General features: G+C 52.7%; 1 protein-coding gene across 2 annotated transcripts in view; it reads left to right on the top strand.

Moving 5' to 3' along the window:
- Window positions 1-19,923: 19,923 nt before the first annotated feature.
- The window catches only part of LOC105465392 (atonal bHLH transcription factor 8), a 38,279-nt gene continuing 30,779 nt past the window's right edge, over window positions 19,924-27,423 (top strand). For both annotated transcript variants that reach the window (XM_011713839.3, XM_011713840.3), the window contains exon 1: window positions 19,924-20,820. In XM_011713839.3, the coding sequence (XP_011712141.2) occupies window positions 20,002-20,820 (819 nt within the window). In that variant the 5' untranslated portion in view covers window positions 19,924-20,001. The remainder of the gene's footprint in view (window positions 20,821-27,423) is intronic.

Raw genomic sequence — 27,423 nt, forward strand, 5'->3', positions numbered from 1 at the left:
AAGAATAAAGAGTTAGACATGGCCAGCTCCTAGCAGGCTGGCGTCAGCTTCCTGACGTCTAAGAGCATCCCTTTCTGGGGAAGCCAGAGGGCACAGCCAGATGGTCTGCAGCCCAGGCAAGCGTCCAGTTCCAGGCACCACAGCGGTCACTGCAGAATCATGAGACAGGAGCTGGACACCGGGCATTGGGCCACAGGACAGGCTGCCTGAGGCTGGCGCCCTGCTGGCTCTCTGCCTCCTCCCTGGGTGCAGGCTATCCTGAGAGCACAGAGGTGGACACGGCAGGAGGCTCCCCTGGGTGGGAGCAAATCCCCAGCAAGCCAGGGCCTTTGGGACAGGGACACATTCACAGGGATCAGGGAGCAGGAAGGCTCTCCATACTCTTGGTGTCTGTGCCCATCACCTGCCATTTTGGAAGAAGCTAGTGGGTTGGAGAGAAGAGAGGAGGGGAAGGCTAGCGGCTTTGGGGATTGGGAGAAAAAAGGAGTGGGAGGAAGGAGGAAAAGGAGAAAAGAGAACAATATAAAGAAGAGAGAGGAGGAGAAAGAAAGGAGGAGAGGGGAGAGAAAGCTCTGGGCTACAGGTAACACAGACCCCAACATAACAGCGGCTCAAACAAACAAGATGGAAGTTTCACTTAGATAACAATCAGAAGTAGGAGGTCCAGGGCTGCCGTGGGAGCCCAGGAGCCTTCTCTTTCCATTATTTTCAGGGTGTCATCCTCATCCTCATGAACAAACATACCCACCCCCAAACACAACAGTCTATTTCAAGCAGCAGGGTAGAGGAAGGGTACTGTACCCCACTTTATGGCCCAGCGCAGGAGCGGACACACTCGTCCCCCTGCCTCTCAATGGCCAGAATACACTTCCCACGGCTGCCCCCAACTGCAGGGGAGGCTGGGAAATGCAGTCTCGGTTTTGAGCATCCATGTGTCCAGAATAGCAGTCTCAATGCAAAAGGAGACAATGGATATTGGGGCCGAGGAAAGTAGAGAGGAAGAGAAGCTCTTGGAAGGAGAAGAGGGAACAGGAAGAGAAACGGGGTAGGCTCTCTGGAGCAGTTAGCGCCCTTGCCAGACCTGACCCCTGGCATCCCTGGTCCCCACTCCTGGGTGACTGGGTCTGAGGGGTCTATCATAAACAAGTTTCTTGAGGGCCGAAAGCCCTTCCCTTTCCCCAGAGATCAATGAACTTGCCACTCACTGGATCCCAGACCTGAAGTGGCTCTGGATTCCTTGGTGAAGGTCTCTGGAAAAAGATCTGCATCTAACAGAAGGAAAGAAGACAAAGTGCAGGATTCTACTTTCCTACTTAGCCAAGAAGAGGCTCCAGACAGCCGTGTGATCCTGAAGAAGGACATGATAAGTCATATTGAGTCATATTCTCACAGGATGCCAGGAAGGAACTTGTCTGGTTTTCTTCAAGGTATATGAAGGAACATAAAACCATCTTGATATATGGGACTATCTCACATATCGATTAGCTTGCACTGGGCCACCCATAACTGAAAACCCATTAGAATGTCAATAAGAGCATTTGTTATTGCTCAAAACAAGAAGTCCAGAGGAGGGCAGTTCCAGGGTCAGTTAACCCAACAGCTCCATGATGTCTGGGCTCTGGCTCCATCTCCTAGAAATTCTTATAATTTTTCCTTTGCGTGGTCATGTGGCAGCCTGACCTACAAGCATTATGTCCTTCTAAAACTGCTTTCAAAGGAAGTATTCTCCCCACCACTGCCATTTAATCCGGAAGGAAAACTTTTTCCGGAACCTCTCCATCAGAACTCCCCTTATCTTGGCCAAACTATGTCACAGTTGCTGGCAAAAGCAAACGAGATTACCCCTTCCCATGGGAGGGATCGTTTAGGACAATCCTGCTTCATGATGGGGGAGCCACCTTCTCTGAGCACACTGCAGCTGGATCCTGAACAAAGACAAATTCTGTTATCAAAATCATAGGAAGCAATGAGTGTTGGTTTGGCCAAGAGCAGACATTAACAATCAATCTTAACTCTCTCAGACAGTCATTACCAATCAAGCAAAGTTGGCACATGAGATAAAGCATATATATTATCTCAGTCTTAGATAATGGGAAGTAAGGAAGCCGTAATTCAAGCATCTTTAGTGACCCAGTTATCTTGTCATTGTCTCAAGGAGTGCCTTTAAATTTGTCTACAGACAGGGTGCAGTGACTCACACCTGTAATCCCAACACTTTGGGAGGCTGAGGCAGGAGGATCACTTGAGGCCAAGAGTTGAGATCAGCCTGGATAACACAGCAAGACACTATCTCTACAAAAAAAAAAAAATTAAAAAAAATAGCTGGGCATGGTGGTGTATGCCTGTGGTCCCTGCTACTTGGGAGGCTGAGGTGGGGGGATCACTTGAGCCCAGGAGTTTGAGGCTGCAGTTAGCTATGATCGTGCCACTGTACTCTAGTTTGGGCAACAGAACAAGACTCTGTCTCTATAAACAAAAAATAAATAACACTTTTAAAAATTAAAAAAATATGTCCACAAATTATTTGGCATTCCCTCCTACAAAAGGCGGCAGCTAATTCCCCTCCTCTTGAATATGGACTCGACTAGTGACTCATTTCAAAGGAATAGAAAGTAGCAGAATGATGCTGTATGATTTTTGAGACTGTGTTCTAAAAGGCGGGGTAGCTTTCACCCTGCTCTTTCTTGGACCACTTGCTATGAGGGAGGCCAGTCACCATGCCATGAGGAAGCTCCAGCAGTCCTATGAAGAGACCACATGAGGAGGAACTGAGATCTCAGTTTCTGCCAACAGCCACATGAAGGAGTCATTTGGAAGTGGATTTCCAGCCCCAGGCAAGCCTTCTGATGACTACAGCACTGGCTGACATCTTGACTCAACCCCATGAGACACCCCGCGCCAGAACCCCCAGTTAAACCACTTGCAAATTCCCTTCCCACATAAACTGTAAGATGATAAATGTTTGTTGTTTGGAGCCACCAAGTTTTGGGGTAATTTATTGTGCCGCCAGGGCTCACAGTGTCACTAGGGTGAGGCAAATGTCATGTCTAAATGAGCACAACATTTAAGGAGATGCTCCCTTTCAGGGCTATGACAGTTCAGGGTCCACACATGACCCCGAGAGGGAGTATCTTCTTAAATTCTGTGCCCTAGGCTCCTCACTTGCCTCACCCCCGCCCCAACCCTGTGTCTAGCAGCAGATATACCTCCATGGCCCTTTTCCCTCTTCCCAACATTCTCCAACTTGTGTTGGGAATCCATGCAGTTCATTTTTTTCCTCTCTCTCCTCTTGAGACAGAGTCTTGCTCTGCTGTCCAGGCCGGAGTGCAGTGGTGCAATTACGGCTCAGTGTAGCCTTGACCTCCTGACCTCAAGTGATCCTCCCACCTCAGCCTCCTGAGTAGCTGGGACTACAGGCATGTGCCACTATGCCCACCTATTTTATTTTACTTTATTTTATTTTGTTTTTTGTAGAGACAGCATCTTGCTATGTTGCCCAGGCTGGTTTTGAACCCCTGGGCTGGAGCAATCCTCCTGGCTCCCAAGGTGCTGGGATTACAGGCGTGAACCACAGCGCCCGGCTTTCATGCAGTTCGGAAGAAATTGGCTTCAGAACTGCATGGTTCTGGTTCCAAGGTGGAGCATGTGACTAGGCCAGTCAGCACATTCCATTACCCTTTGGTCACAGTGATTGGATCAGTGTGGCATGTGGCCCAGTCCTGTCCAATCAGAGTAGGTGGTGTCAGGCTTTATTGCTAGCAACATGGGGGACAAATATGAACCCACTTTTCTGATGTTAGCAAGATAAGTGAAACTGTGCAGACTTCTGGCAGCCTTTCTGAGACCTGAGCCAGTTTGGGGATAAAACTGATGTCAGGAAACAGAGAAACTGGGTCCTTGGTGACGTTGTTCAGCTGTCCTTGGTGACATTGTTCAGCTGTTAGATTAACCTGAAGCCAGCCTCATCTCTGGACTTTTCAGCCCAGCAAGCTAAAAATTTCCCTTTTAAAATTGAAACCAGTGTGAGTCTGGTTTTCTGTTACAGGCAAAGGAAAGCACAAATGTGATGTTAAACACACGGAGGAGACCCCACATCAGTCACTCCCGCAGATGCTGCCAAGGATCCAGCTGCTGCACACTGTGCCGAGTGCATATCCAGATGTTCTGTCAAAGTGCTCTTGTTTCAGCCAGATGTTTAGTATCTTGTAGATGGAAGGTTAACTTGATTTAGTGCTTAAACGCAAACATCCTTCCCTCTCTCTCACCCATTCCCTAGGCCTGGTATCTGCCCACTCATAGCCCCTGCCATGTGGCTGTGCCCCCATCAAATCCTGGGGCAGGCGCTGTGTTTTGTATCTTGTAATAGCACCACCGTCGCTTGTCCTCGTCCTTTCTAGCCATTTGGGCCAGGGATTGGGATCGAGACCAGAGAGCCAGTTATTGCTGCACAGCCAGCAATAACTGACGTGCAGCTTGGCATGAAGAGATGCGCTGGGGCAGTCAGAGTCTTTCTTTGTCTCTCCGAAGTAAGAGATCCTGAAGAATGACAGTTACAGGTAAAGCCACAAAGCAGAGATGGGCCCTAGAAGAATGTCAGGCAAGTGGAAGTGACGTGAAAGCGGAGATGAGGAGCTACAAGGCTCCAAGGAAAGAAGAGCTATCCTAGAGTCAGGGGAAAGGATGAGGAGAGGATGGAGCAGATTCACAGAGGGAAGCAGACTGCCTGAGACAGGGGATAAGCCACTGAGAAGCAGATAGAGAGCAATCAGACAGGGCGTGCTAGGTTCTGCTGTGGAAACAACCCCAAATCTCAGGGGCTAAGCCCAGCAAGAATTTCTTCTTGACCACACATGACCTGTCCATCACAAGTCAGCAGGGAAGCCTCTGTGCACCACAGTCACAAGGGAACGCAGGCTAAGGCAGGGGAAGGAAGTTTGACCAATTGTACATTGGCCCTTAAGGCTTCTATCTAGAGTGACACACGCCCCTTCTGCTGACAATTCATTGACTAAAGCAAACCTCATGGCTGTGCCTAATTTTAAAGATGGAAGAGTCGTGCAAAGCTACTGTCTGTGTGGAAAGAGGAGAAACAGGAATATCTGTGACCAGCTTATTGACTGCTGGTCAATAAGTGGGGAGTGGGGAGCCGGTCCCTAGAGCTGCCTCAGATCCCACAGGCTAAAATTTCATGCAGTCCTGCCATCCTGCGATTCTGGTTTATACTTACACAAAGTTCCTCTTACCCCACACATGCTTTGCAGTGCCCACCATCCTCCACACACATTTGTGTGTTTCTTGCAGCCTAAGACATCCCTCCATAGTCTTCTTCCTTCTTTTGAATGCTCCTTTCCCAACTGGGGGCTCCCTCCTTCAAACGGTCTAATGTGGCAGAAATTCCTTTGTGTCTCTGTTTTACAGCAAGGTGGGAGGATCTACAAACCCTCTTACTGGGGAATATTGGAGAAGTCTGCCAGAAATTCTATTTGTACACATAAAGACCTTGTAGGTTCCCCTGGCAGACACTATTAATAATACAAATCTATATGGTATTCTAGTGCTCACTATTTGCTAAGCACTGTGCTAAGAACTTTGAATTATCTCATTTAAAATACTTTTGGCCAGGTGCAGTGGCTCATGCCTGTAATCCCAGCACTTTGGAATGCAGAGGTAGAAGGATCACTTGAGACCAGGAGTTTGAGACCAGCCTGGGCAACATAACAAGATCCCCATCTCTAAAAACAAATTAAAATATTAGCCAGGTGTGGTGGTGTGCACCTGTAGTCTCAGCTACTTGGGAGGCTGCGGTGGGAAGATCACTTGAGCTCACGAGTTGGAGGTTGCAGTGAGCTGTGATTGTGCCACTGCACTATAGCTTGGGTGACAGAATGATACCCTAACTCTAAAAGAAGAAAAATAAAATCCTTAAAATCTCACTTTGCAGATGAAGAACCTATGGCATAGAGAGGTAAGCAACTCTCTCAGTGCATCTCACATTCCAGTACACACCCAAAAGAGATGGTGGGGCGGGTTTTGGGGCTGATGGACCAGCCCTGGAGACTGAGGTTAATCTCTGGGGACAGAAGAAAAAGAAAGGAGGCTGCTTCAGGTGGACAGAGCTTACCTCCAAGGAAGAGACAGCCTGGGATCCAGGAGAAACACACTTAATGGGGCAGAATGTGGTGTCCTTCAGATGCACTTGGCCCAGACTCAAGTTATTCGAGAAGATTGTGAAACAAAAAGAAAAGAAGCTCTCTCTGGTTGAGCACGTATAGTGCCCAAACTGTGGTCTCTAAGTATCTTTTTTCACTGAAGGGAACCAAGGCTTCTTGGAGAATTGCCTGTTTCCAGGTCTGGAGCAACAAATATACAAGATGAGCCCAGAACATCCTGAACCAGAAAGTGAGAAAGTGATCAAACACCATGAGGGGCATGTCAGAAGGACTCAGGTGCCAACTTGAAGGAGCTCCCACTGGATAAAATGGGATTATTTGTGCATTCAAAAACAAACCGAAACAAACATACAAAAATCCTGCAATGAACTGAAACACATTAAATATTGTAAAAATCCAAGAGTTCAAAATGACAATAAAAAAGAACCAAGTCACTATTCTGAGAACTGATAAATTAAGGAAACATGTTTTTTAAAAAACTATCTTTGGGGCCTCCCAGATACACAGTGAATTTGAGGTTTGGTTGGAAGGCACCCCATGTTCTTCCCAAGATTCTTTTTCTGGCTCTCTCCAGGCCTGGATTTCCACCATTAGAGACTCATTTGTTTGGGTTCACAAAGATTCAGAATCAAAGTCAAAATACCCTTGGGAAAGGTTTGTTGACTGCTGTCTTTGAAGACTGTGGTAGAGGAAAAGTGGAAAGTCCTGTGGTTCCTAGGGTCTGGACAGATAGTGGACAGCCAGAGAAGAGGGGCCAGGAAGGTCAAAGGATTTGGCAACGTCAGCTCGGGCAGGGATTCTTCAGCTTGAATGTGCAGGAGAATCCCATGGCTGGCCATCTAAAGTTCAGCTCCTCCGTGGCCCAATCACACGGGTTCTGATCCAGCAGGTAGGAAGAATGGCAGAAAGGTACATTTTATTACATACCCCATGTGATTAGGACACAGGCGGTCCTGCCATCGCCCTCTGGGGGATACTGGATCTTCCCTCTTGGGCTGTGTACCTTCCTGCTTCAGAGCCCTTGAGCATCAAGCTGAGCACCTACAGCCACTGCAGACTCCATCAGGCCCTCACTCCGGGATCTCTTTGGTACTGCCAGCTCCCTTAAAGGTGCCAGGATCTTTCCTGTATGGAGAAGCTGGCACCATGGAAAAGCAACCCAGCCACACAGGTCCTCATGCCAGCTCTGAGCTGCCTGCTCTCGCCCTGTCTCACGGCTTCCCAAGCTGAAGGACCTTCCCGGCTTCTCGTGTGACTGCCCACTCACTCCTGGCCTGATGCTTGACAACACATCTGGGACTCTGCTGGGCTGAGGACCCTACATCTCAGCCCAGGTCTCACGTGCTCTCAGTCCTGGGATCCCTATCTCCTTCCCCATGCCACCTCCCAGCATCCTTGTTTCTGGGCAGGAGGTTCTTTGCAGCCCTGCTCCTCAGGTCTGTGACCCAGCCAGATTGGTGGCCATCTGCCCTCACTCTGCGGTCAGCTAACCACCTCTCTGTCCTCCTCCCCACCCTGCCACCTCACCTAGTCCCTTCCACCTCCACGGACCTCCCCTGGGGCCTCCCTCCCCACATTGCTACCCTCCCCTGCTGAGATGAGCCCCACATCCCATGAGCTCATCCTTTCTTAGCAGTGCTCCTGAGACCACCTCTTCCCCATAGACTGAGCCCCAGCTGGGGGCTGACCTTTGGCATCACACGCCTGGCCCTTGACTCACAGCTCCCCTGTTCTGACACCCGGCCTTTGCCTGACCCCATCGGCAGGCCTGGGCGCCAGCCTCGGCCCCCCCGGCTGGCCTGTCCCCCCGCCGCCTGAGCCTGGGTTATGACATCTTTCCACTGAGCAGCTCTTATTTTGAGAAGGCAAACACCGCGGCGCCCACAGGCATGTGCACACGCCAGCACACGCACACACATACCCTGTCCATCCCCGGACGCCTCATGCACTGGGGTTAAAATCTGGCTGGCCGTGTTTATTTTTCTTCCTCTAATTTCCCCTTTGGAACAAACAACAGTCCTGTAACCCCGACCACCCTCCCCTTTCAGATCTGTGGTCTCCCGCCACCCTTCTCCCAGGTCCTCCCCTCGCAGCTGTGAATGAGAACAGAGTAAGTCTTTTAGCGGGAGGCAGCAGCCTGAATGAATTGATCACAGCCTCAAAGCCAGCAGGACAGGGGGGATGGTGAGCATGTGTGTTTGCTTCTTAAACACTCTTTGCACACCCTGAAGCTTCTATTTTTCCATGTGACTTGGAGCAAATGCCTTCCCCCGGCCATCCATCCTTTTAAAAATTATTTTATTTCATTTTTGGTCCCATGAATTTTGTTTTCTATTTTCTACAAGGGAGCCCAAATCAGGGCCTCAGAAAAACAAGGCCGAGCTGCCAACTGGAAATGTTTGCTCTGGGGGCGAGTTCGGAGGCTGGCGTCAGGCGGGGCAAGATCCGTGCCAGTGGAATGTGATTTGGGGAGGAAGCTGCAGGTCACTCAATCGCTGGCAGCCGGCCCGGGAGCAACTGGATGCTTTCTGGGCTGTGTGTGTGTGTGTGTAGACTTTTTTCCCTCATGCAAACAGAGCACTGGAGACGTGGAGACAGAAGCATTAGGAACAAATGAGACAGGGGTTTGGAAAATCAGGGGATCTGGGGGAATAAGGTGGGCCGGGGCCGGGAGAGGGTGCCAGGAGCTTGTGCAGCCATGTTAATCAGCATGCGCTGTGTGTTCAGCTCTGAGCTGGGAGCTTGCAGGAGCGAGGAGGGCAGCAGACCACATCAGCCCCCAGTGATCTGTGGGTTCTTTGGAGAAACAAGGCTTTCAGTATAGAACACTGGCAGGTGAGCCTGGAAGTTCCCCAGAGCTGAGTGTGTTCCTCTGGGCTGAGTGTGTCCAGGGAAGGCTTCCTGAAGGAGGTGTGGTGGGATCAGAGCCCTGAATGAAGCATGTACGGTACTGCACTGAGAGGAGAGGAGAGACATTCAAGGTGCAGTTATTAGCTACCATGTGCCAAGCCCTGTGCTCAGCCCTTTACATTGATAATCTCCCTTTAATCCTCACAAAAACCCTATGAGGGCCAGTAATCTTTCTATCCTGGCTTTGCAAACAAGGAAACTGAGACCCAGTGATATCAAGGAACTCAGCCAAGCTCCCAGCTTGTAAGTGGTGAGCCGGGGGTCAACTCAGGACCATCCCTGACCAAAACCTGGGCTCTGTCCACCACCACTGAGGGCCAGTTTTCACTTAGCCGAGTTCCTTGCGGAAGGTCTTGTTTTCCCTGCCCCACCCAAAAGAGGATTGTTGAATTCAAGATGGGGAATGTTGGGGACCTAAGATGCCAGGGTAGACTTCCAGGGGGCAGTATGACAAACACTCAGAGGCCAGAGCGATAAACTACCTTGTTTCCTTGTTCCCAGGAGGTAGTGGCTGGGCCCCTTGGCAGTCCCCCCAGGGTTCATACCAGGCCAGCCCTCTCCTGCAACCTACCCCCCTTACCAATGACCCACGCCCCCCTCACACTCCCCTGCAGACCCCCATCACATGTCAAGTTCTTTGCCATCCCAGAGTGAAGGTCCGCCCACTTCCAGGAGTCCTCAGAAGTTATCTGTGTTGCTCTGAGTCACACATGAAACTCAGTGAACCAGACAGAATGGATTTTCCCTGGGCAGCCACCACAACCCTGGTGTTGGAATCAGGAGACCTGAGCCAGCTGAGTGGGGGGCAATTGGTTAAAGTCAAGAGTCTACCTCCTGTATGATATCAAGTGAGCCATTTCCATTCTCAAGCCTCAGTTTTAAAATGAGGAGTGGCCTGAATGGTTTCTGAGCAGTCACAGATGGAAGGAGAGGCTCTAAGGTAGTTGAACTATCTGCAGGTGTTGGAAGGGTCAGTCAGGAAGACTTTCTCGAGGTGTTCAACCCACCGCAGAAGGATTCTCTGCCAGAGGAAGCAGGGTCTGTCACTGGCTCAAGAGGGGAAAGGAAAGAAGCCAGGCTGGAAGGGCAGGAGGAGATGAGGGTGAGGGAGGTGGAGTCCTGGCCACGATGGTTAGAACAGCTTGACTCAACTTTGTCTGGTAGTAATCAGACAGACGGTGATCCATCTGATTAGAACAACTTTGTTGACCACTTGGGAATTCTGTTGTCTTGAGCTCAGATAGTTGGTTAGCCTCCCCCATGAACTCTTTTTGACAAAACTGACCACTAATGTTAGGTAGACACTGGCTTGGGGCTTACCCGGGCCTGATACATCACCTACATTGGTTGAACTGACCAGTCGATTCCACGAGACAACTAGTTTTACCGATTATTTCCAGGAAACAGGCAGTTTATAGCATTAACTAAAATCAGTACTTGTTTTGGCTTTTTGGAGACCGTCTTTGGATCTGACATCTTCAGTCCTCAGAGACATTCAGGCTACCTGCCACTGACCAACAGGAGTCAGACTCCTGAGAAGACTGGGAAAGCCCTACCAACAACGGGCATCAGGACTCAGTCTCTCTCATCAAAAAAAAAAAAAAAAAAAAAAAAAGGTGGGATTGAACTAGACCAGGAGTGGCAAACACATGGTGTGAATCCTGCCACTCCTCTTCTTTCATCCATGGCAGACATTGCTAATCAATTATAGCACTCATTCCCAAAGGGACCCAGATGCAGCCTCAGGATCCTTTTTAACACAGAGCTTCAGGCAGCTTCTACCAATCAATTAGATTTGGCATGCGTGATAAAAAGCATTTGTCCTCTGGACTAGATGATCTCCAAGCCTCACTCCAGCTGTGCTGATCTAGAATTGCAACTGATTAGGCATCCTGAGGACTCAGCCTGGGGACCACCAGGTCTACAGCTGTCCCTGGGGTGTCCAGGTCTGTGGGGCTGCCCTTGAGCTGGTGCCTTATTAATTTTCCTCACTGCTAATAAATGTGCATTGCGTCAGCTCTGTTCTGCCCCCTCATGTTCTCTGGCTGCTGCCATCAGTGGGGACTTTTTCAGAGAGCTGCAAAAATAGTTTTTTGCTGTTGTTGTTTGAGGAGCCTACGCAGAAGCAGCAGCCAAGGCTTTTTTGCTTCCTTTCTTTACTGAGGGAATGGGGAAATGCGGAGGGAAGACTTCACAATGAAGGAATGTGCTCCTTGGGGAACTGAAAGTTGTTTTCCTTAAAGAAGAAGAAGATGAAGAAGAAGTCAGCAAGCTCTTTCACATCTAGCCGCAAAGCGCATCTGCGGGGATTGCTAACAGCTCTCAGGAGATCACTGGCTCAAGTCAAGCCTCGTTAGGCTGTTGACAACTAGGTCCTGATGAGCAAAGCCCTAATGAGCAGCTCGCTCACCGCCTGCCCTCCCGGCTGGTCCCTCGTTGGTGTTCACTGGGCTCATGGAGGCCCTGGGAGACAGTTTTTCTTGCCTGCGATGGATGTTAGGCATACAGGGGAGCTCGCTTTCTCACGGGTGAATGTTTCACTTTTCCCCACTGCTGTGCTCTGGGGTTTTTAAGAGGGTTAAGACAAATCCTAAGACACTAGGGATAGGAAGAGCTTGAGATCTGTGCGTTCCACCTCCCCCTCCCTTTTACAGATGAAGAGGCCTCCATTTACAGATGAAGAGGCTGAGGCTTGCGGTGGGGGGTTGGGGGAGGTCGGGGACAGGGGAGGCAGATGCTGGGAAGAGAATGCATCTCTCAACTTCCAGACCACCAAGTCAGAGCTGCAGAAAGCTCAGATAGTGTCCAACCCAGAGCTTCTTGAACTTGAGTAACATATGCCCTTGTCCCAAAAGGAAACATATTGTCCCAGAGCCTTAAGATCTGAATTATGCTCTTGTGCTTTATGCTTTTAATTTCTATATAACTGTAAGCCCAAAACAAATTAATAAATAAATACAAGCCAAACTACAAAAGCGATCAAAATTCACATTAACAAACAGGTTAATATGATGAATAATATTGTTTTGCAGAAACAGAATCTCATAGGGCACAGGAGAGGAGCAGAGCACCAGCAGGGACCCTAATCTTCTTCCTGCATCCATCAGAGCTTTCAGAATGAGGAATCTGGGGGACAGTAGCATGTCAGGGGGAGGGAAGAGGAGCAAGAGAAGGCAGGGACAAGTCAGATGCCAGGCAGAGGAAGCTGAGAGCCTGAAGACTTGGCTGCTCCAGGGCAGCGTGCTTATCCTCTGGGGTCGACCATGTTTCTTCCTTAGGCAGGGCTCCTTGAGGCTGAAATCGTCCCTAGCAGACCCTCGATGGTCAGGACACTGTCATGTCACCTGCCAGTGGGAACCTCACTGGGCTCTGCCCACATCCAAGCACTGCTCCTACCTGCCACTTCCACTCTCCTTCAAGTGGGGACACAAAACAAACATGCTGTACAAGTAAAGCATAGAGCATGTCATAAGGTGAAATGGCTGGTGGTTCCAGCTGGAAATGGGTGGTGAGGGGAGGCCTCAGTGACCAAGTGACATAAGGGCAAAGGTTTGGAGGAGGAGAGGAAGCAAGCCATAGGCATTTCTCAGGAAGGTGGTCTGCCTGGCCAAATCCCACCATCTTTCCAGCCTGGTTCAAATGCCTTTTCTTCCAGGAAGTCCCCCAGAGCTGTTTGGCTACACCCTGAATTCCCACAACTTTTTCCTTAGTTGTACTGCTTCAGATTTGGATTTTCTTTCCTACTGGACTTGGAGCTCCTTGAGGTGGGGACTGTGTCTCCTCTTACTAGAATGTCAGCTCCACAGGGTAGAGGTTTTCTCTGTTCACTGCTGCATAACCCCAGCCTAAGCAGATGCTCTACAGAGGGTAGTGAAGGGTTATGGTGGATAAAGGAAGGGATGGGGATGGTCTCTTCGCGGGATGTGAGCTTTTGGTGGCGGAAACTTCACCAAACTTATCTTTTTTTTTTTTTTTTTTTTTGAGATGGAGTCTTGCTCTGTCGCCCAGGATGGAGGACAATGGTGTGATCTCGGCTCACTGCAACCTCCGCCTCTCAGGTTCAAGCGATTCTCCTGCCTCAGACTTCCAAGTAGCTGGGATTATAGGTTGCGTGCCACCACAACTGGCTAATTTTTTGTATTTTTGGTAGAGATGGGGTTTTGCCATGTTGGCCAGGCTGGTCTCAGACTCCTGGCCTCAAGGGATCCACCTGCCTCAGCCTCCCAAAGTGCTGGGATTACAGGATTGAGCCACCATGCCTGGTCACCAAACTTACCTTTCTAACCAGTCCCATTACAGTACCCGGCTCAGCTCAAGATCTGTCCAATGTAAGAATGACTGTTAGCCGGGCGTGGTGGCTCACGCTTGTAATCCCAGCACTTTGGGAGGCCGAGGCAGGTGGATCACAAGGTCAGGAATTCTGGACCAGCCTGGCCAACACAGTGAAACCCCGTCTCTACTATAAATACAAAAATTAGCTGGATGTGGTGGCAGACGCCTGTAATCCCAGCTACTGGGGAGGCTGAGGCAGGAGAATCACTTGTACCCGGGAGGCAGAGGTTGCAGTGAGCTGAGATTGTGCCACTGCACTCCAGCCTGAGCAACAGAGTTAAACTCCATCTCAAAAAAAAAAAAAAAAAAAAAAAAAAAAAGAATGACTGTTGACTTGAATCCATTGTTCTCAACTCAATTGATCAGGTGGGGGAACCCAATGCCAGAGAAAAGACTGTGGATTCAAGACAACCACGAGTTCTTGGCAGTCAGGGCAGCTGTGCCTTTGACATGACCAACTCTGTCTCTGGATCCACTGTTTTTTTCTGGTCAAAGCAGCTGACTGAATAGCTGAGCAGGTCTTGGTCTGCACAGAGGAGTGGGCCTTCATTCACTCAGTAAGTACTTATTGATTGTTCTACCAGCTGGGATATAGCAGTAAACAAGTCAGGCAAAAATCCCTGCCCTCATGGAACTGACTTTCTAGTGTGTGGGAAACAGAAACCAAGCAACCAGTGATATCTACAGTATGGTAGATGATAGTAAATGCCATTGAAAATGAAACAAGGAAGAGGCAGAAAATACTGAAGGGGAAGGGTACAAACTTCATAGAGGGTGATTAGGGGCAGCCTTACTGAGAAGGGGACATAGAAACACCAGAAAGGGGTGAGGGAGCGAACCCTGAGGCTACCTGAGCCAAGGGCATTTCAGACATAGTAAACAGCCAGTGCAAAGGCCCTGAGGTGGGAGCCTGCTGGGTAGATTCGAGGAATGGTAGGGAGCCCTGTGTGGTGAGAGCAGAGTGTATGGGCTAGGTTGGGGGATGAGGTTAGAGAGGAAATGGGGGACCAGATGTCAACTTTTGTTTCTACTCAAATGTTCCAGTTCTCTATTTCTGTATAAGAAACTACCCCAAACTGGAGTGGCTTAACACAACCCTTTAATATTCTTTTTCATGGTTCTGTGAGTTGACTGGGCTCAGCCAGGTGGTTCTTTAGTGGGTTCTCCCATGGGGCTGCAGCCAGCTAGAGGCTGGGGCTGGAGGCACCCATAAGGTTCTGCTGAGCGCCTTCTTCACTCATATGTCTGGCACTGTGTTGCTTTCTATGTGGCCTCTCTCTTCAGTAGAACCCACCTGGACTTCTCCCTTAGCAACTAAAGGCTTCCAACCGGCAGGAAGCCAAAACAGCCAGTCTCCATAAAGCACAGCAGCACTTCTGCAGGGCTCCATTAGTCAGAGCAGCCACAGGCTAGCCCAGGTTCACGGCAATGGAGGGACAGAGTCCATCTCTCCATGCATACAGGGAGGGAAGGAATTCATAGCAGCCATTAACACATCCGAGCAAAAGAATTTAAGGGGAGGTTTTAAGCAGAGAAATGACATGATAGGATACCTGACCAGTGGTGTGGAGATCTGTCATGCCAGGCTCCTCCTGATTTTTGTTGACAACCCTTGTGACCTTTTCCCCTCCCCATTCTCCCCTTCCACTCTGACCAAGAGTCAGGACTAAACCCTACCCGCTGGGCACTGCCCTCTGCACATGGGTTTGAAGGTATACAGCGCATGTGCTGAGATGGTGCACACAGCAGGTCTCAGGGAGAGAGTGTCCTTATCTGGCATCTGCCCAGCCCCAAAGACTCAGTTTTCCATAATTGAGATGGCCATTTGAATAGAGGAAGGTAGAAGGAAGATTGCAGGAGAGTCTGAAAGAGCTTCCTGCCTGGATGCCTCATCACTGTCCTCTGGATCCAATGTCCTGCTGGTTAATGGTGGCAGCGCTAGCACTGTGAATGGGAGGTGGGAAGAAGCTCTGGATTCTTCTTATTCCCCTGGGTGGCGCTTTCTGGTGCTGCTGTGAGTACCACCCCAGGGGGGCACCATTCATACTGTGTCTGTTTCCACCAGGAGAGTTTCCTCCTGGCAGTCTAATTTCCACTCTTCCTCCCTTTCTCTTATGGGTGCCACACCTACTTTGGAACAATCTGAACAGCCATAAATAGGGACTCCAGATTTAGGAATGCAGAGCTTCATGTAGCAAGCATCCAAGGTTCTATCCCATCCGGCCAAGAAGCAACTAATCACTGGCTGCCACCCTGCAGGGCTGTCCTGTCTGCACTCGGGTGGTGTGTGCACCAAGGAAATGCTGGGCATGTTCCACTGGCAAGGAGGGAGGGCCCCAGTGCCTGGATACCAAGATCTGGGCTCTATATGCCCTTGTCATCTGACCCTGACTAGAAGGAGCTAGAAGGGCATTGTGCTGGACCAAGGGAGGCCAGTGGCTGCAGCTGAGAGGTGGACAGCAAGAAGCCCACCAGGCTGGCAGCACAGCAGGAAGAGCTGGCTGACACAGGCCAGCCCCATAGATGGCCCAGTTATCACCTCCCAGATGCTAGTCGCTGAGCTCTCAGGAGGCAGTAGACACAGTGGTTCAGAGCTTGGCTTTTGGGGTCAGTTGGCCTGGGTTCAAATCCCACGACTGTTCTTTCTGTTGGCAAGATTTTTTCTTCCCCACTAGGAGCCTTAATCTTCTTATCTATAAAGTGGGTTTACTTCCCTGGGTGATGATAAAGATTAGTGAGATAGAGTTCGTATGCGCTCCTTGCATGGCAGTATTAAAGAATTACGATTGCCTGGCTTTCTAGCATCTGCTCCCAGTGGCCTGACCCCTAAGCTCTTGCCTTGCCTTCCCTTTTTATCTTTATTACTTTTCCCTAGACCTGCCATCCAAGGGGTATGGAATCTTCCAGTGACAGCATCACTTGATCCCAGGGTCACCTCAAACGGTTAATTCAGTGGGTGATGTTTTTAATGAAGGCCATAGGCTGTCGTCTGCGTTGTCCCATCCAAAGGTGTGAGTAGGGCCACCTGGAGCCTTGGGAGACTTTTTATCCTGGAAAGTCTATGAATTCCTGAAATCCACATTACTGTCATTACAGGGCCACCACAATGGGCACAAGTTCCTCATGGGGAGACCGCAGTGTTGTGTGCAGTCCCAATAGTGTGATACCACCAGGGGGTGCTGCCCAGCTGGTCTCTGCCCCAATTTCCAGCAAGGCTGAAGAAGGCAGAAGCAAGAGCCCTTGGAAGACAGGTTTGACCCTTAGGCTGGTGGGGCGTGGGTAGCCAGCCTGGACTTGGAAGGTCTGCAACCTGGCAGGCTGACAGTGGCAATAGCGGGGACTCCACGTCAATTGGCCTCTTTACAATTCACCGCCTGTTCCCACACACACCATTCCATCTCGAGACTCAAGAGATGATGCTCAGATAGTGAACAGAGGCTCAGAGAAGTCAGGGAGCGGCTCAAGGTCACACACCTGGTATGTGACAAGGTGAAGATCCCTCTGGGCTTGGCTGTTGCCAACTCTGGGGCCCTGGCATTTGGCCAGCGGGAGAGGCAGCATGTTGGGGAGAAAAAGCCTGTCTGGGAGCCTGTAGCCCGGCTTGGAGCCCTGCTCTACCTCCACCCTGCATGCCTGATCATTCCTATCCAATCCCTTCTCCTCCTCCTGCCCCAGGGGATCTCAGTGACCTTTTCCCCTATTTGGGGGAAGTTGGCACAGGGCTCAGGATCAGTATGAGTGGATCCCTTGGTATTCAGCCAAGATGTGATTTTCCCAGACACAGCTTGGCCTCTTTAAGGACAAAATTCAGTCCTGCTAGAGACTTCTCACACCCCCTAACTAGCCATGGGCACTCCAGTCTTCAACTACACCCAAGTCTGGGATGCAAGGGGGCCTGAGCAGCTGGCTAACCCAGGATGCCCCAGGTCACCATTTCCCAGACTCTAGGCATCATGCCACATGCTGCACATGCAGCGTCTTTGAGTCCTTGCAGCCCTGTGAGGCATGGTATCATTACTCCCATTTTACAGAGGAAGATACTGAAGCTCAGAGAGTGCCTGAGCAGCCCTGGAGGAGGAGTGTCGCTTTTCCTCCATCTCTGCCGCTGACTGGCTGGATGCACAGGAGGACTGGGTCTCCAGACAGGACTGTAAAGGGCACGAGGACTGCTTGTCCTTATCAGAGGCTTCCTGAGCACCAGCCCTTAGAGACAGGGAGGAAGGCAAGAGTGCACCTTTGAGGAACGCACAAGCCCAGGAGTTCCAACAGGGCTGCAGTGGAGGCTAAGTTGCAGCAGGACTTTTGAGCAAGCATGTGCAGATGCCAGCAAGAGCAACTGGAGACTGTAGTGAGCAGGGAAGATTCGCAGGAGGAGGGGGACTGGAGCTGGTCATGGAAGGGTGAGGAAGAGTGTGCTTTGCAAAGGGGAGCTGTGGGGGAGAGCTGGGAGCAAAAACCAGGACTTTAGATAAGGTGCAGGAATATGCAGGTGTCCAGGGAAGAGGGTGTCTGTGGGAGCACATGCTTTATGATACTGGCACCCACCTTGGTAGCAGAATAAGATTTGCATTTACTACAGTCAGAAAACCACGTGCCTCAGAGTGTGTGTGTGTGTGTGTGTGTGTGTGTGTCTATGTTTGAAGCCTTATGTCGAAGTCCTTTGACATTCATGATCTCTTTGTCCTTTCCCAGCTACCCTGAGAAGGTTGGCCGGACAGAAATATCCTCAAAGACAGAAAAGTGGGAGGAAACGTCTTGCTCTTGGTCACGGGCCTCCACAGTTGAAAAGCCAAGGCCCAACCAGGACTGCCAGCCCCAGCTCCATGCTCCTGCCTCCGAAGCTTTGCCCAGATCCCCATCCCAACTCCCAGCACCCTGCATGCCATCTGCCTCCTCAACCCCTAGGCATTCTCCCATGGAGGAGAGAAGCACTGTGTGAGCCCTTGTGTTTCCATCGGAGTTCAAGGCCAGGGTCGACAGTTCACCTTCTCCCTAACCACTTTGCTGGCTTTTAGTGCCCACTTTCCTTAAGGAGCAACAGCCACAGAGTAAGGGACCAGCAAGGAGTGAAACCCTCTTCTGAGCCTCCGAAGGGAGTGGCTGGGAGGTGGTCCTCTGGCGAGGGCCTACTAGTTTGACCCCTTCTTTCCAGAATCTCCAGTGGAATGGCACAGAGAGGACTGAGGGTCTGGGGGGTCGACCTCTGTGCCTTGCCAATAACCGTGGGCACCAGCAAAGCTCTCGCCTGGTGCCAGGCACTGCTCTGAGTGCCTTGCGCATACACGCTCTTCACACCGCCTGGGGAGGCAGGTACGATTATAACCTTCGTTTTACAGGTAAGGAAAGTGAGGCACAGAGTGGTTAAGTCACTTTCCCAAGGTCATGCAGTGAGTGGCAGAGCTGGGGTTTGGGCCCAGGAAATCTGCCTCAAGTAACTGTTTTGCCTCGATAAATAATAATAATAATGACAGCTACCATTTGACGACCCCTTCCTATGTGCCTAGTGCTTTAATTCCTCAGAGCAATGCTATGATTTAGGCGTTGATGTTGTCCGAATTTCTCATTTCATAGATGAGTAAATCCCGGCTTAGCAGGGCGCCTGGAATGAGGTGACTGCAGAGGCTCGCAGACGTTAGGTCTGCCTAAACCGAAGCTTCCACCCTCCTCTGCCTCTGTGACTTTGGAACTTTTGGAGACTCAGTTTCCCTGTCTTAAGCCCTCTGCTCCTCTTGCTTCCCCGCTCCAGCAAGTGAGAGTGGACTGGGTTGCCGTGCCTGGTGGGTGCGGGTCGCCGGGCAACTCCGGAGTCTCCCCTTCCCCATCGGCCCGCAGCAGAAGTCCCAGCTCCCGGCGTTTTCTGTCTCTCGGAGAGTTGGGGCGGAGGGAGTGGCGGGAAGGTGCCGGGTGGGCAAGGTCGGAGCTGCGTCACCGTCACCGAGAGGCCTGCAAGGCCAGGGAGAGAAGGCCCCGCTGTGATTTGGGGAAGGGCCGGGGGGCCCATAAATCACGTGCTCGGGGCTGTTGTGAAGAAGCGGACTGTCCTCTGGGAACATAGAAGCGCCCCCGACTTGAGTAGGGGCGGGGAGGGAGAGCCGAGGAGGCAGGTTCTGGGCCAAGGGGATGGGGGTGGGGGGAGGTAGGGAGCACGCGGACAAAGGAGGCGGCCGGCGGCCCAGCTGTTTTGAAAAATGCTTCCTGTTTCTTTAAAGGCGCTCGCGGCTCGGGCGGCCGGGGCTGGGGAGGCGGTGGCGGCGGGAGCTGCCTCCTCTCCGGGCGGCGGCGCTGACTGATCTCGCGAACTGGGCTTCTGTGTAAACTGAGGCTAAACAAACACAGATGGAGCGCAGCGGGCGTTCTCCAGAAATGCTGGCAAGGCGGCAGCGACTTCAGATGACACTCTGAGCGCTCCGGGAACGGACAGCCCGGCGGCTTCGCGAAGCCGGCGGCGCAGCTGCCCCGGGCGAGGGGGAGAAAGGGAGAGGAGAGGGAGGGGAGGGCGGGCGAAGGGGGAGAGCCAGAGACTCCTCGGCGCTGAGCGCGGCGGCGGCCCGGGCAGCCCCACGCTCCTGCCTCGCGCGCCGCCCGCGCCATGAAGCACATCCCGGTCCTCGAGGACGGGCCGTGGAAGACCGTGTGCGTGAAGGAGCTGAACGGCCTCAAGAAGCTCAAGCGGAAAGGCAAGGAGCCGGCGCGGCGCGCGAACGGCTATAAAACTTTCCGATTGGACTTGGAAGCGCCCGAGCCCCGCGCAGTCGCCACCAACGGGCTGCGGGACAGGACCCATCGGCTGCAGCCGGTCCGGGTCCCGGTGCCGGTGCCAGCCCCAGTGGCCCCGGCCGTTCCCCCAAGAGGGGGCGCGGACACGGCCCGGGAGCGCGGGGGCTCCCGGGTGCCCCAGGTCTCCGACGCGCGGAAACGCGGCTTCGCCCTGGGCGCAGTGGGGCCAGGACTCCCCACGCCGCCGCCGCCGCCGCCACCGCCGCCGCCGCCGCCACCGCCGCCGCCGCCGCCACCGCCGCCGCCGCCTCCTGCGCCCCAGAGCCAGGCTCCTGGGGGCCCAGAGGCACAGCCTTTCCGGGAGCCGGGTCTGCGTCCTCGCATCTTGCTGTGCGCACCGCCCGCGCGCCCCGCGCCGTCAGCGCCCCCAGCGCCGCAAGCGCCCCCGGAGTCCACTGTGCGCCCAGCGCCCCCAACGCGCCCGGGGGAAAGTTCCTACTCGTCAATTTCACACGTAATTTACAATAACCACCCGGATTCCTCCGCGTCGCCTAGGAAACGACCGGGAGAAGCGACTGCCGCCTCCTCCGAGATCAAAGCCCTGCAGCAGACCCGGAGGCTCCTGGCTAACGCCAGGGAGCGGACGAGGGTGCACACCATCAGCGCAGCCTTCGAGGCGCTCAGGAAGCAGGTACCCGCTCCCCGCTGCACGCCCTCACTGCACCCGGGGACGACTGAGGGAATGGGTGGGCGAGTGGCCAAGGCGGGATAGAGGTGTGTTTAAAGGGCAGGCTGCCCCACCCGGTCCGACAGTGGTGCCCAGACAGGTGTGGGCAGTCCTGGGGCAGTGACTTTGCCACAGCGTTGGTATGGATCATAGTTTTCAAAGTGGCTATAAAAGTTGGATATCTCTGGCCCGAGCACCCCCCACCCTCAACCCCCGCCTCGGGTAACGCTGTCTGCGCGTCTGACTTCAGCCTCTATAGTTCACTTTTATGGCAGCGAGTATTTGCCTGCCGGAGTCCCCTGGGCGCGGTGCGGAGTGGAGAGGGGACATGTGGGCATCTGTCTTGGTCAGGGCAGGAAGAGGGGGAGCCTTCTCCAGGCATTTGGCATGGTCAGGGTCTTGGCCCCCCGTTGGTGGTGGGACAGTCCGGGGGCGCTTGTCAGCCCCTCTTCGGGACCCAGCAGTGATGCCCCGAACACTCTGGTTGCTTGCGGGCTGTGCACTCCTTGCCCTGGCATCCTCAAGAACCCGCACTACAAGCCTGTGCCCTCTCCCCAGGGGTGGGCTCAGGAATGGGCTGGTGGGAGTCTTTCTAGGAGATCCCTTCCTTTCACCCGTGGTGAAGCAGGCAGCTCTGCTGAGGGGACTGCCTAGTTGGGGGATTCCCTCTGGGGCATCTTCAGAGCCTAGTTCTGGGGTGAGTTGGGGACTTTTTAGTTTGGAGCTGGTGCGGGCTGCCCTCACCAGACAGTGCCCCTGCGCGGGTAGTGGAAGAATACTTAACCCAAGAATTACCTGTGATGGGGAGGGACAGTTGCTTGGGCTTCTAGGCTTCTTATTTTCTTAGCGAGAAGGAGCTGTAGGAAGGAGGTGGTGAGTTCTCTCCCACCCCTACACAGGGCGTGGGGAAGGGTTAGGGTAGATGTGGCTGGTTTGAAGGGTGTTTTTGTTTTTTTTGTTTTCCTTTTTCTTTGCATGCTCTGCAGCTGACTTGCTGTGTGACTCCAGGAATGTTGCTCAACTTCTCTGGTCTTTAGCCAGCAACAAAACATTTCAGAAACCATGATCTTCTTTTTGGATCACTCTCCTCTTCCTCCTGGGGGTTGGGGTGGGGTGGGGCAGTAGTGCCTGTGTCCATCCATGGAAAGGAAATTGAATCCCTGGAGGAAAGAGGCCATATGACTTTTGAGCCAAAGTGTCTTGCTTGGGCTTGGGGAAAGTGGTGAGTGAGATTGGGTGGCGGTGGGGGACGAGTGGCTGTCACAGACCAGCCCAGTGGAGCAGTCACTCCCACCCTGAGCCAGCAGCTCTGTGTCTGCATCGCTGGGTAGAGGTGGCGGTGTGTGGGGGATCCTGCAACCCACTCCCCAGGACAGAAGGATTACAGAAGGGCAGAGAGATACCTGTCCACCTGCCCACCTTGCCACTAGGGAAGCCTCTCCTAGACTGGGGAGGCACGTGCCCAGAGCCTCATAGCTGTTGAGTAGCAGGTCAGGGCTGGCACCTAGGGGCTTTGACTGCAGGTTCTCGGCCCTTCTGCCCCTCTATTGCCCCTCTGTATGCTGAGAGAATACTCATCTGAGTGCTCTGTTACATCTTATGTGCCCGCTGGCTTTTACTTCGTTCAACAATCAATTCCATCTCATTTGATCTAAACAACATCCCTGTCAAAATTGGATTAACTCATTTTATAGTATGGAACACTGAGGCCCAGAGATGGAAAGAGACTTGTCCAGGATCGCTTAGTGGGTTAGGGAAGATGACAGCAGTTTCTGGAATGCCCTCCTGGCCAAATGCCTCCCACAGTGCCATCTTTATCAGCATCACGTATCACCCCCCAACCCCCAGCCTGTGATGTTTGTTAACAATCAAGGCAGGGTGCACACTTGGCAGACCCTTTGAGATGAGATTGTTCATCCTGGTCTCCTTTTACTTCCTCCATTACCGTGGGATGTTCTCTATAAAAAGGGCAAGTTCAGTGTATCTAAGCAGAAGGCACACCCATGCCCTCTCAGGGAGAGAGTGTGTATGCAATGCAAACACACAGGCAGGTACACACACACATGCTCCTTACACGTGCTCAAGAGCACACACAAATGCACGGTCACAGAAGTGCCTGTTCCTGTTTGTTTCCTCCTTGCCCCAGCCATTCTGCCCCTTCCCTAGAAAGGCTGCCAGGCCATAATGGCACCTGCCTGTTAGCTGGGAAGGAAAGAAATACAGCCAGGATGTTTCTGGTCATAGAGCCAGGGGCCAAGGCCGCACCCACCATGTCCCCCTCACCACCATGGCACCTATTTGGTAGAGGAAGACCTGTGTTCTGGAGGAGCCCCTTCCTCCTCTGGGCCTCAGTCTTCTGGGTAAAATGTATTCCTCACCCCCTCGCCCAATCCAGACAAGCTGCAGCTCTGGAGCTAGGCTCGGGCCTGACTGAAATGGGTCCTTGGAAATGGGAAAGGCAGATCAGCTCTGCCTGAAATGGGGCCTTGGCCAGTGTGGCACCAAGATGGGTTCTGGGATTGTGGCTCTGGCCTGGGGCTTCATTCTCCTGAGTAGCTTCCTGGTACCATGAAGGAAGCACTGACCTGGGAAACTGGAGGCCAGGCATTGAGTTGTCCTCCCCTGCATGCCTTCTGTGTGGCTGTGGACAAGTCACTGACCCTTTCTGGGCCTCAGTTGCTGAAGTTGTAAAATGGTAATATTGCTGACCTCATCCACAGTGTTGAGAAAAGCAAGAGCAAGTGAGGAAAGGAAGGAGGCCTATAAGAGCAGTGAACATTCCCTTCCTTCCTTCCTTCCTTCCTTCCTTCCTTCCTTCCTTCCTTCCTTCCTTCCTTCCTTCCTTCCTTCCTTCCTTCCTTCCTTCCCTCCTTCCTTCCTTCCCTCCTTCCTTCCTTCCCTCCCTCCCTCCCTCCCTCCCTTCCTTCCTTCTCTCTTTCTCTCTTTCTTTCTTGACAGAGTCTCTCTCTGTTGCCCAGGCTGGTTCACGTGATTCTTCCGCCTCAGCCTCCCGAGTAGCTGGGATTACAGGCGCACACCACCATACCTGGGTAATTTTTTGTATTTTAGTAGGGATGGGGTTTCACCATGTTGCCCAGGCTGGCCTCGAACTCCTGAGCTCAGGTGGTCCACCCACCTCGGTCTCCCAAAGTGCTAGGATTACAGGCATGAGCCATTGTGCACAGCCAGAGCAGTGAACATTTCTTAAGCATCTCCAAGGTCCTCAGGGCTGGACAAGGCTCTTGACAGATGAAGCAATAAGAATTCTTTAATTATTTTAATAACTGTCACAGAAACTAGCATTTAGCTCATTCTTACTTTGTACCAGGCGTAGTGCTAAGCTTGTTATGTGTATTAGTTCATTTAATGAAATAGATACTGTTATCGCACCTCCTGCTCTGTTTCTCAGATGGTGACTGAGTTTCAGAGAGCTTATGTAAGTTGTCCCGGTCTGTTGCCACTGCACGTGGCCTTGTGGGTTTTGTGCTACACGCTACCTTGGCACACCGTTTGCCACACTCCAGGGTGGCAGTGCTTCGTGGCCATGTACGGTGGCAGCCTGCGTAGTTGTGGGCCACTGTTACTGTGGAGTTTGGGTTGGACTCCCAGGGCCCCGACTCCTAACAGCTCTGCTCCTCAGCCTGTCTAATGTCCTGGAGCCATCTACCCTCAGCATGAGGAAGCCAGACAGGCTCCTACTGTGTCATAATCCACAGTCCTCTCAACCAGGAAGGGAGCAGGGAGGGTGGCTGCAGGGCTGCAGGTGGGGAGGTGCAGGTGAGAGAGAGAGAAGCCCTCTGGTCTGGTCTAGGCTGGGTGGTGTGGGGCAGATGGTCAGGCCATAGCACATGCCACCAGCACAGCTGCACCAGAGCCCTCCCCACCGCCTCATGGAAGGCCATGTGTGCACAGCTGGCCTGGCCCGGGAGTGGGGCTGCTCCCTGCCAGGTGGGAGGGGTGAAAGGGACTCCCTGCCAGGTGGGAGGGGTGAAAGGGACCCTTGTGGGGTGGTGAGGGAAGGGGCCAGAGTGGCAAGACCTTCTGTCTCACAAGCTGTGCCCACCCTTGGGGCATGTGGTGTGCGTGTGGATTTCCTCTCTCCCCTCAAAGCTCCTCAGTGTTGATGGAAGATGGCAGCAATGGAAGGCAGTGCGGGGCCCCGGTTTCTGCCGTGGTCCTCTCCACGGAGGTACATGCCAAGCAACTGGGACCCAGGCTACCTCCCCTGCTGCCCCTGGAGCCTCCCAGGGGGTCCTTATCGAGTGAAGTCAGGGTTGCCCTGGAGGGAGCGTGGGAATGGTGCTCTCAGCACCTCCGTCACTCTGAAACCCCCCAGGGTGCAAGGAGGGCATGGGGAGTGCAAAGCACCTGTGCACCATCCCCTCGGGCAACGAGGGACAGGCCTGCTTGCACTGGGGGCTCCATGCAGGTAGGTAAGGGTGACAGAGGCCTTCCTCCTGTTCCTTCATGTCCGCAGTCACCAGGGTGGCTGCTGTGGAGCCTCACTGCACTGAGTGAGGCCTTACCTGAGCCTGCTGTGGGGTGTCCGTTGTGCTGTCTTCCCATTTTGCAGATGAAGACACTTACAGAGAGGTGATGCAGATTGCTCAAGCCCACAGAGTGACCAGGATCTGTACTCAGGCCTGTCTGGCCCTGGGGCCATAGCTCCTAACGACCAAGACCCAGGTTCTTAGGGTCCAGCCTGGTGGCAGTGCAGGAGGTTGGGATTTTAAAGGACCTATTTAGATAGACTTTGGGAAGGACATTGAACAGCTCTGGGTAGAGTGGCTTCACGTCGGGAATCCAGCACTCACTGACACGAGACGATCAGATGATAATTTCACTGGAATCCGGTGCTCTTCTGTGTGTAGTGGATGTGGTGCTGTTGGAGCTCTATGGGCTCAGGAGTCTTGGTGGGCTTCCAGGAGGGCGTCTTGGGCTGGGTCTGAAGGGTGGGCAGGAGTTGGCACAGAGGCAAGAGCATGGAGGGCTTCGAGGCCTTTCCTGCATTCTCTGGTGGGTTCTCGGCGTTGCTTCTTTAGGAACTTTTCCCTCATTTGCCCCTGCGATCTCATTCTGAGGTAGCAGGTGTTCTGATGCCCATTTTACTGGTGAGGAAACTGAGGTCCTGTAAGCTTATGGATCTGCCTAAGGTCACCTGACTGGCCAGTAGTAGAGTCAGGCCCTCGGGCTCCCAGGCCAGTGCTCTTCATGTTTTTTCATGCTTGCTGGAACCGGGTCTGGCTTAGGGTGGGTGGGGTGGAATGTTTTGGGGGCATATGGGACCTTGCGAAAATGCCAAAGTCTGTTCCACCAAAGTTTAAAAATCCTTGTGGGATGAGCACAAGGCAGATCCTTTTACTTTCCTGGCAGCTGGGCAGTCTGTCGGGAGTGGGAGCCAGGTAATTCTGCCTCCTCCCTTGGCCCGTGTCCTCTGAGCAGGGTGAGCCGACAACTGCTGTGGGGGACTCTGTAGGCGTGGGGGTGGGTGGGCTCTGGGCCTTGCTGTGGATACTCTAAGAGGGATCTCATGGCATCATCAGCCCAGAACTCTCCATCCCTAGCTCAGGAGGGTGGGCTGCCTACCTCCCCATCTTAAGCTATAGACACTTATTCAGATCCCCAAGCAGTTCCTGCTGGCTAACTGGAAAGAGCCCAGCTAAGCCACAAGTTCAAAACCCAACTCATCACTCACCAGCTGAGAGATCCAGGAAATTCCTACATGCCTGAGAATCACACGCTTTTCTGTAAAGTGGAAGTGGCCATTGCTACCTCATTGGGCTGCTTAAAAGGTGAATACAGACATTGTATTTGAAACATCCACCCTCTGCCTGGCCTTAGTAGACCGTAATAACAGCAAAGTGGCCTGGGCCCAACAGTCACGGAGAATCTGTGCTGCTCAGACTCCAGTGGAAGCTGCTTGATATAGTCCTCGAAGCTCTGTGGGCTGCCCAGGCATTGCTACCCCGACTTTCCAGATGAGGAAACGGAGACTCTGAGGCGTGAAGGCACTTCCCACAGCTACACCGCTTGTAAGTGCCTGGAATTCAGACCAGCTCTTTCCACCATACTTCAACGTCCTAGAACCAGAACGGGTGCTAAATTCTCACTTTGCAGTGGCAGCCCAGTCTGGGGTGCCTCTGAGCTGGGCTGTTGGGAGCTGAGGGGCTGCATCCTGAAGCATGGGCACCAGGAGGATCTGGAATTGGCCGGGTAGTGAGGAGCCGCCCCTAGGGGTTGGGGAGGAGGAGAGGTGAGCAACCTGAAAGAGGCCTTTGGTGTCCCATATATGGCTCCCTCTGGTGTGGTGGTGGGAGCCGGGAGAGCCTAGTGGCTGTGTGCCTGGTGTCAGTCAGACGAGTTTCTGACTCCAACCAGGTCTTAGCTGAGTGATCTGGGGCCCAATATGTCATCTCTCTGTTTTTGTGTGTACAGATGGTGGGGAAGGTTTTAAATGGGCTAACACTACCTGTAAATAGCTTCCACAGTGTCAGATATACAAGAGCTCAATGGATGGGTTTCTTCTTGTTAGATCTAGAGCTTGACAGAGACAATAGGGCAAAGTGA

Source organism: Macaca nemestrina, chromosome 13 (assembly GCF_043159975.1).
Source record: "Macaca nemestrina isolate mMacNem1 chromosome 13, mMacNem.hap1, whole genome shotgun sequence".
NCBI lineage: Eukaryota > Metazoa > Chordata > Mammalia > Primates > Cercopithecidae > Macaca > Macaca nemestrina.